The sequence below is a fragment of the Monodon monoceros genome, unplaced genomic scaffold (assembly GCF_005190385.1).
Source record: "Monodon monoceros isolate NGI ecotype Baffin Bay Population unplaced genomic scaffold, NGI_Narwhal_1 Super_Scaffold_3, whole genome shotgun sequence".
Classification (NCBI taxonomy): domain Eukaryota; kingdom Metazoa; phylum Chordata; class Mammalia; order Artiodactyla; family Monodontidae; genus Monodon; species Monodon monoceros.
This window is the reverse complement of record NW_021703780.1, coordinates 32996818-33007141: the sequence shown is the minus strand read 5'-3', so window position 1 is coordinate 33007141 and position 10324 is coordinate 32996818. Positions and strand designations below refer to the sequence as shown.

General features: G+C 53.8%; 1 protein-coding gene across 1 annotated transcript; it reads left to right on the top strand.

Annotated features, from left to right (window-relative positions):
* The first annotated feature begins 3553 nt into the window (after positions 1–3553).
* On the top strand, positions 3554–10324 carry LOC114906879. The gene is made up of 2 exons (XM_029241797.1): positions 3554–3632; positions 9807–10324. Exons 1-2 carry the CDS (start codon positions 3624–3626, stop codon positions 10134–10136), a joined length of 339 nt encoding a protein of 112 aa, XP_029097630.1. The 5' UTR covers positions 3554–3623; the 3' UTR covers positions 10137–10324.

The window sequence follows — 10324 nt, the reverse complement described above, 5'->3', positions numbered from 1 at the left end:
GTGTCTCCCTGAGGGTCCAGCGTGTGTGTGTGTGTGTGTGTGTGTGTATGTGTGTGTCTCCCTGAGACCTGGAAGGATCAGCAGCTGCAACTGCCACTCACTGAGCATCTTTTCTGTGTCAGACACAGGGGCCGAGTGGATTACGTGCATTAAGCCACTACCATCAAGTCAGCCCTGCAAGGAAGGGGCAATACACCCATTTTATGGATGGAGAAAAGAAGATTTCAAATGACATCTACTCATACTCTATGACCAGTCAATTCTGTCTTAGGAGTAGACCCCAAAGAAACCTTCACCCTGGTCCATAAAGGGACATGGATGTGATGTCATTGCAGTGCTTTTTGTGGGGATGGGGAACTGGAGACACCTGGGTGGAGAAGGGATCCACAGCATTTGGAAGCAAGTAACTAGATAGCAACACAGATGGATCTTAAAAAAACAGAATGTAGCGATCAAAGTAAACAACAAAATGAGATCTAAAACACACAAAACCCCTTACGTAAATGAACACTACTTGCACACAAAACAACAATATATATTTTGCAAACACATATGAACAAGAAGACACTCATTAAGCACATTTGAATGGTTGCCACTGGTCGGGGTGGGTGGAGAGCATGGCTGGAGACTGGGGATAAAGAGGGAAAATTAATACAACAAGAGAGGAGGACTTCATGGACCAGTGGTGATAATGCACCATGAAGTGAGCTGTAGGAATAATTCAGCCACCTGTACTTGAAGTCCAACAAGGGAAACTCAAGTAAGGATCAGAGAGGTTAAGTAATTTGTCCAAATCACACAGCAGGTAAGGAGGAGTAGAGAGGATGTTTAAATAAGCAGGCTACCTCTAAGTAGCCTGCAAGGCAGTAGCAGGACCCTGAAAGCCACATGCCTGCACCTCAACAGCAGAGGTGTGTGTGTGGCAAGGGGTGGGGGTGGTCTCTGGACCTTCCTGGGCTCCACAAGTCAGCCCTGAGTCTCACTAGCTCTCCCCATCCTTCCCAAACACCCACTGAGCGCTGTGGGGTACAGATCACAGTCCTCACCTTCCAGGAATTTTTTTTTTTTTTGCGGTACGCGGGCCTCTCACTGTTGTGGCCTCTCCCGTTGCGGAACACAGGCTCCGGACGCGCAGGCTCAGCGGCCATGGCTCACGGGCCCAGCTGCTCCGCGGCATGTGGGATCTTCCCGGACCGGGGCACGAACCCATGTTCCCTGCATCGGCAGGCGGACTCTCAACCACTGCGCCACCAGGGAAGCCCACCTTCCAGGAATTTTGATGAGGAATAAAATGAGCTCACGCTGGGAGTGTGGCAGAGAAGTCAGAAAGGGTGGGCTTCCAGGAGACAGGACTGATTCAGTGCTGTCTGCGGCTTAGAAATGATAATAACAATATACCTCAGCATCTACCACGCAGCAGGCCCTGCTCCAAGCTCCCGTCCGCTCGTTCCCACCCTCTCCCAAGCAAGATATCATCTGCCCAGAGCCTTGGAGATCCCCGAACAGAGGCTCTAGCAGGGCTGCTCTTCCTCCCCTTCCTCCCTGCCTGCCTCCGCTCCTGGCCTCTCCCAGCGTCCTCAGAAATTAGGGGTCATTACCATCAGGGCTCACACCTGATGGTCATTACCTCGGCTCTCACAATCTGAGCAGAGCGCACAAGTCATCCACACCTCAACCCCCAATCTGCCTGTGGGTCCCAAAGTCTACCCCGTGCCCGACAGTCAGTGCTGACACAGTTCCAGGAAGGAAACAAGCCCTGGGCCCAGCCCAAGCCAGTGGGCTGAGGGCAGGAAGTCGCCAGCTTGCTTGGCCTCTGCCACCCTGGGCCTCCACCTTTCCTCCCCCACTGACCCAGGGAGAAGCCCAGGGCACTCCTGCATTTCTGACACATTCCTGGAAGGCGCCCACCAAGTCTGGTGTTGGGGAGATGGGACCCTAAGGAGGTGTGTGTGGGGAGGGGTCAGGTTTTGAAGATGGGGAGAGGACAGCCCATTCAGCCACCTACCCCTCAAAGCAATTACCCACCCAAACATAATAAAAACTAATAGTTATGGAGCGCTCATTCTGTGCCAGGTACTGTCCTAAGTGTTCTGCCCAACTCTATCAGTTAGGGACCTTTAGCCCAACCATTTTACAGATGAGCAAACAGAAGTACAGAGAGGTCAATTACTTGCCCAATGTCACACAACTGATGAAATGGTAGAGCCAGGATTCAAGCTCAGAAAGTCTGGCTCCTGGGCCTGCAATCCCATCCTCTATACCACAGCAACCCACCATCGATCCACTCATTGACCATCTGCCCATCCACTCAGCTATGGCCACCCCACCCAGCCACCTGTCTACTCACCTGTCCATCCATCCCTTCATCTCCTAACCCCCTGTTTGAAGTGGTCCAGGAAAGGGAACAGCAAATATTGAATACAAAGGCTTAGAGGGCAGAGAGCAGGGCATTTAAAAAAAATGTGTATATATACATTTATTTAGGCTGCACCAGGTCTTAGTTGTGGCACGTGGAATCTTCGTTGCGGCATGCGGGATCTTCAGTTGCCATGCAGGATCTTCTGGTTGCGGCAGGTGAACTCTTAGTTGCGGCATGCATGCGGGATCTAGTTCCCCCACTAGGGATTGAACCTGGGCCCCCTGCATTGGGAGCACAGACTCTTACCCACTGGACCACCAGGGAAGTCCCAGGGCATGTTTAAGAAAGTAGCTACTGCATAGAGTGAGGGAAAAGATAACAAGAGATGAGACTAAGAAGGTGACCAGGGCTCAAATCAGGAGGGTCTGCCCATCCACCATCTATCCACCTGCCCACATCCATCCACCTGCCCATCCACTCTCCCACTCCTTTGTCTGTCCATCCATGGGTTCATGTGTCCATCCATCATCCATCCATCCATCCATCCATTCATCCACCCACCCTTCATCTCTGTACTTTTTTTTTTTTTTGCGGTACACGGGCCTCTCACTGTTGTGGCCTCTCCCATTGTGGAGCACAGGCTCCGGACGCGCAGGCTCAGTGGCCATGGCTCACGGGCCCAGCCACTCCATGGCATGTGGGATCTTCCCAGACCGGGGCACGAACCCGTGTCCCCTGCATTGGCAGGCGGACTCCCAACCACTGTGCCACCAGGGTAGCCCCATCTCTGTACTTTAGAAGGCAGATAGAAAGAGAGGAAGAAGGAATGGAGAGTTGACTGGGTACATTTATTCCCCGTCAGTGATTTCTTGTGAAATCATGAGAAACATGAGGGTGCCTGGAGGAATATTAGGACTGCTGGAGGCACCTGAATAACTAGGATGCTCTCCTCCTCTCTCCACTCACCCCACTACCCACAGCTCAAAGGTCCTGGGAATTGTGGGAAGAAGGAAGTGCAGAGTGAGTCAGTATCAAGGTTGTAAGACCCATCCAGACCTTGAAACTTCAGCCCTCAGCCCTGCCCCTGTATCTCCTTAGGAAGATAGAAGGAATTGTGTTGTCAAAGAGGGGTCACAATGCCCCCAGCCCCATACAATTCTCCCTAACTTGGCATCCCAGTACCCTCTCAAGAGTCCCTGAAAACCTCTGGAGCCCCTGGCCACCAGAAATTCCATCTCTTCATCAAGGAAGGCCCTGGTCAAGGATGTCCCAGGTAGGATGACATCACAGTGTTGGATTAGGGCAGCCCAAGGTCACAAGAAGTTTGATTGGCAGAAAGGAGCATGAAGGCCCCAGCCAGGCCCACCTGTGAGGCTGGGAGCTGAAGGCCTCTTACAAAAGGCTTAGGTGCCAGTGACACTGCCTGACTCTTGTTCCCCGACTGTGGAGCTGTCATTGTCTCCCGGGAGGAGGGGGAGGCAGGCAGGAGTGGGCTACCATCAATTCCTCTGGTTCCTGCCCCTTCACTTCCCCGAAAGGCTTCCTGGACTGTTAGTTTGCACGGCCCCACCTCCTAGGCAAACTTGTGACAAGTAATAATGCTGGCAAACGTTGACTTAGTGCTGAAGAGGTCTAGGTACCTTGCCGAGAATATCTCATTAACTCATGGTAACCCTATGAGATAGATTATCTTGTTATTCCCACTTCATAGATGGGAAAACAGGCACAGGGGGAATTCCCTGGTGGTCCAGTGGTTAAGACTCCACGCTTCCACTGCAGTGGGCACGGGTTCGATCCCTGGTTGGGGAACTAAGATCCTGCACGCTGTGCGGTGTGGCCAAAAAAAAAAAAAAAAAATTTGCGGAAGAGCAGGTACCCAGTGGGTGGTGGAGCTGGAATTTAAATTCCAGGCCGTCCTGCTACACGGCCTCCCGAGGGAGCTGAGGCCCCCGCTAGGCCTTCCCATTGACTCCCTTCAAAGTCCCCCTTGTCCGCACCGCAGGCAAATATGTGCTCATAAAGGTTCGGGGGAGTGTGTCGACACCTCGGGGTAGGAGCTGGACGAGGCCGGTGATAATTACCATTTGCTTTTACAGCTCCCGAGACTCATCACCCCCCCCCCCACCAGCTGGTGCAGTAGATAGCCTTATTAGCCCCATTTTGCAGATGGGGCAAGTAAAACTCAAAGAGGTTCAGCGACTTGCCCAAGGATGCCTGACCTGTAAGGGCAGAGTCCGGTCCTGAGCTCAGCCTTCAAACCTCAAAGGCCAGGCACATTTCCAGTACCAGGTGCCCTGGGAGCCTTCACCAGCTGCCTCACCCAATGCTGTTTGCACTTTCACAGGGCACAGGCCTTCCCTGAAAAAGCGAGGTGCTAATGGTGGAGTGTCAGGCATGGGCTAGGCCAGCAGATGGGCAGGGGGCCTGAAGTATTTGGGCGGACAGACATATCACAATGAGGTCTTCTTGCCCTACTCAGAAAGTGGCACCCTTGAGTCTCTCTCTTCCCCATTCTACATCCTGGTATAAGAGGAAAACATATACACTGTATATCTAAAAGGCCTTGGTGGAAGTCATAGAGGGAGGGGGTCAGATTCCTTCTTTTGGCTCTAACTCAAAACCCAATTGAAACAGGGTAGTGCGATTACAGAAGGGAGGGAAGGGGCTGGTAGGACCCTCTCCTTACCCTTTAAGCTTCATTGCCCCACCCCCCCATCCCCCAAAGAACAGGAGGAATGGGAGGCTTAAGGCTGCAGGAAGCAGATAGGGGAGATGGGGATCTTCCTTCAACCTCTAAACCCGTTTTCTCAACCTTGGCACTCACTACTGACCTTGTGAGCCGATCATTCTTTGTGGGGGCGGGGGTGGGGATGTGTGGCTGTGTGCTGACCTGTGCAGTGTGGGATGTTTAGCAACGTCCTGGCCTCTAGACACCAGTAGCACCCCCCAGTAGTGACCACGAAAAATGTCTCGCGGCATTGCCAAATGTCCCCTGGGAGGGGGGAATACACCCAGTTTTGAACCACTTCTCTAAGTCTCTCTCTCTCTCTCTCTCTCTCTCTCTCTCACACACACACACACACACACACACACACACACACACACACACACACACACACACACGCTGTGCATTTGACAGGGAGGACCTCCTGAGAGGGGAGGAGATGGTTAAATGAAACCAGATGTTAACCTGGAAAATATGCAGTCGGGCCCCACCCTCCCTCCTGGGCTGGCCGGATGGGGTGTTCTCAGCCCTCTGAGCTTAGTCACCTGGAGCCTGGCTGGGCCCCGGGAAGGGGCAGGGCAAGGCTGGGACTGCCTGGGCCTCCTCCTCCCCCCCCCCCCCCCCTCCTCCCCCCCATCCACCTCCTCTTCCACTCCCCCTCCTCCTCCTTTCTCTCTTCCTCCTCCCTCTCCCCTCCCCCAGGGCTGTCCCTCTGCCCCGGTTTCTGTGTGGGTCTAGTCCCTGGATGTCCTGGGGGTCCTGGGTCCCCCTAACCAGGGCCCCAAGTGTAGGGGCAGCAGCAGCAGCTGGGGCATAACTGACGGGAGACCCAGGGCCTGGGCTGGGGTAGAGAGGGAGGGGAAGGTTCAAATCCCGGTTCCTGCACTAACTGGTCACTAGTCGTGCGACTTCTTCAGGGTTCTTACACGCCACTCACTAACTGTGTGAACTTAGGCAAAGTTTAGATTCCTCTGAGCCTCAGTTTCTGCATTTGAAATATGGAAGTAACATCTCAAAATGACTCTTCTGGGTTTTTGCACAGCTCAGTGGTTAGCACTTGGTAGATTCTCAATCCTGTTAGCAAAAAGCATTGCCCTTCCCCCTGTAGGAAGATCCCCCCCGACCAACTCTTCTGAAAGCACATACTTCTGTCACCCCTCACACCAGCTCCCGAGCCTCAGGTGCAGGGTCCCGGTGGCCAAGACTGCTGGGGAGCAGGGGCTGGTAGGGGGTGGGGCCTCTGCAGTTCCTTCACCGCTGTGGCCACAGGATGAGCCTTCCCGGGGTGTCAGGAGGACCAGAACCTCAGAATCATGCTTTTTTTTGGGGGGGGGGGGCGCTGTGTTGGGTCCTTGTTGCTGCGTGCGGGCTTTCTCTAGTTGTAGCGAGTGGGAGCTACTCTTCGTTCCGGTGCACGGTGTTCTCATTGCGGTAGCTTCTCTTGTTTCGGAGCATGGGCTCTAGGCGTGCGGGCTTCAGTAGTTGAAGCATGCAGGCTCAGTAGTTGTGGCACAGGGGCTTAGTTGCTCCACGGCATGTGGGATCTTCCTGGATCAGGGCTCGAACCCGTGTCCCCTGCATTGGCAGGCAAATTCTTAACCACTGCGCCACCAGGGAAGTCCCCAGAATCATGCTTAACATGGAAAAAACCCAAGCCACTTCTGTGGCCCAGGTAAGGAAAATTCTGCAGGGCCAGGCCGTCAGCCTCAACACTGAGGATAAAGAAATTGTCATGGACTCTATAGCAGTGATTCTCACTGCCCTCAGGAGGCACTGGCAATGGGAGAGACATTCTTGGCTGTCACAATTGGAAGGGGGGGCTACTGGCATCTAGTGGGAAGAGGCCAGAGCTGATGCTAAACATCCTTCATTGAAGGACAGCCCCACAGCAAAGATTTATCCAGCCCGAAGTGTCAATGGTGCCGAGGCCTAGGAACCCTGCTGCCCAGGGTTTCATATTTGTGTTCGTATGTGTAGTGTCTTCGTTACTTCCACACCCAGAGCCTGGTTTACAAGAGGAGCTCAGGAATAGTTTTGCATGAAAGGATGGAGCAACTGCTGTCACGTCCTCAGCTGCACTAAGAGATAATTCATAGAATAAACCTCACATTCGCGTGCGTCATCCTGTCTGTCCGCAGACCCAGAACCAAAATCCAGCATTCAAAACCCCAGAGTGTCCCTGCCAAACTGAGGCACTGGGCTGCCCTCTCTCACCAGCGAGCCTGAGGGCTGGGGAGGGGCCGCCTTGACTGCTCGCCTGCCGTCCAGCACCCCTGGCAAGGGCTCAGCAAGGTGACAGAATGAGGACAGAAATGAATCGGCAGGCCCTGCCCCACAGTGCTGTGGATATGGCAGTACACGCTGTGGAGTACAGGGTGTGGTCCCTGGGGTCAGCCAGGCCTGGGTTCCCATTGCAGCCTGGCTCCTTACCAGCCACGTGACCCTAAACATGGGAATAACCTCCTTATTTCAGTTTTCTCAATTACAAATGGGGCTAATAATATACCTTCCTTAAAGGGTTAATGTGAGGATTCACTTAAAGAGTTCGGTGCAGTGCTCATAAATGGTGGTGAAAAACGATCGTTGATTATCACTGTCATACCTCATTTCCGGTGCTTGCCCCTCTGCTTGTAATCCTGCGTCCCAAGGCTGAGCCTGGACGAGTCTGGGAAGACTGCTGATGGCTCGTGCACCCATCCCTCTCTCCAGCTTATCTCTGTGCCAGCACTGGGTTAAGCCCCAGGGACACAGGTGAATAGGATGTGGTCCTGACCGCTGGGAGCAGTTTACAGGCTGTTGGGACATTAGCAAGAGCCCGGAAGGACCACAATTTGGGATTAAGATGAGGCAAGCACGGCACCTAGGGCGCAAAATGTTGTAAGGAAACACCCACCATGCCCTTGCACGAGTCTGAGTGTGAGTATCTCCTTAAAATGTACACCGTTGCCTCACCCTAGTCCCAGCCCAGCAAAGGACCACATCCCAAGAGGAGGGCCTGACGGCACAGAGAAGGGTGAGATGGGGGCAGAGACTGCAGCATCTGAGGCTTCCTGGAGGAGGTGTCATGAGGGCTGCTGGCTTGGAAGGATAGGGAGAATTTTGAAGTGCAAAGCTGAGGGCACATATACTGTTGGGTAGGAAACTACGGGAGCAGAGACTGCCTTGGAGAAAAGCCCTGGGCAAGTTTGAGTTGGGCAAATAGTTTGTAAATTAAATGCAAAAGAATGTACACTACGACTTGGGTATAGGGGGTTTCTTTTGTAAGAAGGCAGGGGTTCAGCTTCTAGTAGCTCTGCAGCTAGGGATTCCCTCCCAGTTCCCTGGGGCCTCAGCAGAGAAAAGATGGGTTCCCCTGAGATTTCTAGCCTGGGGGAGTGGGACAGAGCCGCCTGACACTCAGGCGTCTCATCCTTTGGGTTGGACCGTCACGGCTATGAAGATCCCTAGTGAAGGGCATCCAGTAGCTGGGAGAGCGTGTGGGGAATTCAAAGGTAAGTACGACGATTCGGTCACAGGATGGCCAAGGCGTGTGGTGGACAGAGGAGCCAATAAATGTCAGTACCATGTGATAAAGGTGGCCATGGGGCCCTCCTAGGAGGGTGGACCTCCATACCCAATCAACCAAGAGTGGTTAAGTAGAGCAGGCATTGTTGGGTAGGAGACACACTCTGTAACAATGAGAGGTGTTCTGGAATAGAATGGGCTGGCTGGCTGGAAGGCCAGCAACCCCTTGCTGGAATCCAATTATGTTGAACCAATAGTTCTCGAGTGCTCACTCAATGCCTTGGTCTGGAGTACGAGAAGGAATAGGATTTTAGAGGCTGCTATGTCAAGGGTAAGGGTAAGAGAGCACTGCTTTTTAAGGGGCTCAGGGCTGAACAGGAAAGAGTTTCCCTGATGGGTGGGAGTGAGGGCACACTAGTCTGGGGGGACAGCCTGAGCTAAGACGTGACGCCTGGAAGGACCAGGTGTGACCAGGAAGTCACAGGCAGACCGTGTGGCTAGAATACAGGATTGGGGGAGCCCTGTCCTTACAGGTCTTGCCTTCCAGGCTGGGGGCCTTGGCTTTTATTTTCTGGGCAGCAGAGAGCAAAAGATGCTTTGAGGACAAGCCATACGTTCTGGCCATTAATATAGAAAGATTAATTCGGTGTGAGTGTGAAGTGCAGGCTGAAAAGGCAAGAGATGAGGAAGCAGAAGCCTTGGTAGAAATCTGGAGTAAACCTGTGGGAGATGGGATGGACGCCTGATGGAGCGGTGGCAGAGGACAGGGAGAGGAGGATGTAGGGGACATTGATGGACAGACTGGATGCATGGGAAAGGAGTTCCCTGGTGGTCTGGTGGTTGGTTCAATCCCTGGTTGGGGACCTAAGATCCTGCAAGCCTGGCGGTGTAGCCAAAAAAAAAAAAAAAAAAATGACTGGATGCAGGGGGAAGGGGCAGGGGCTGGGGGCGGTTTGAGGAATAACTCCCAGGTTCCCAGCCTCTGAGCTGGCCTATGTCTTTAAGAAGCAAACTGAGGTCTGTAGAAGCAGGGTCAGGTCAGTGGACCTTGAAGGTCTTTCCCTACCTGGAGGTGTCTGGCTCCAGGGCCAGCAGAGCTCCAGGGCGGCTCTGTGGGCTTCTGACCAGTGCCCCTGTCCCCTCCCTCCTGCCTCTGGCCCTCGCGGTCAAAGTCCCGGTGTCCGATGCTCCAGCTCTACCCTCTTTCCTTCCTCCCAGGACTCACAGAAACCCTCAGTACTCAGCCATGGGCCGAAGATGCCATCAGGCAAAAAGGTGAAGACTCCACGCTGTCCCCTGTCCCGGTCGTGGAAGCAGGACCATGAACAGACTCTGGCAGTGGCCTATGTGCCGGTGGTGGTGGACCCCAGGGGGCAGAACCCGGACAAGTTCAGGCTCAATTTCTACACCTCCCAGTACTCCAACACCCTGAACCCCTTCTACACCTTGCAGAAGCCTACCTGCGGCTCCCCGTACCGCCGGGACACTGACCACACCCGCAAGCGCTTCGACGTGCCTCCTGCCAACCCGGTCTTGTGGTGCTCGTAGACCTGTGCCAGGCAGAAGCCCCCTACCCTGCACCCTCACCCCCATGATCCAGGGTCCCAGAGGGGAAGGGCTGCTCCCTCCTGGAGGAGCAGAAAGTGCCTGGGCTAGGACGGCTGTGCCCTGCCCACTGTCAACAATGGCAAAGGAGGTCTCACTTCTCAGCAGCAATTAAAGTTTGTCCTGCCTTT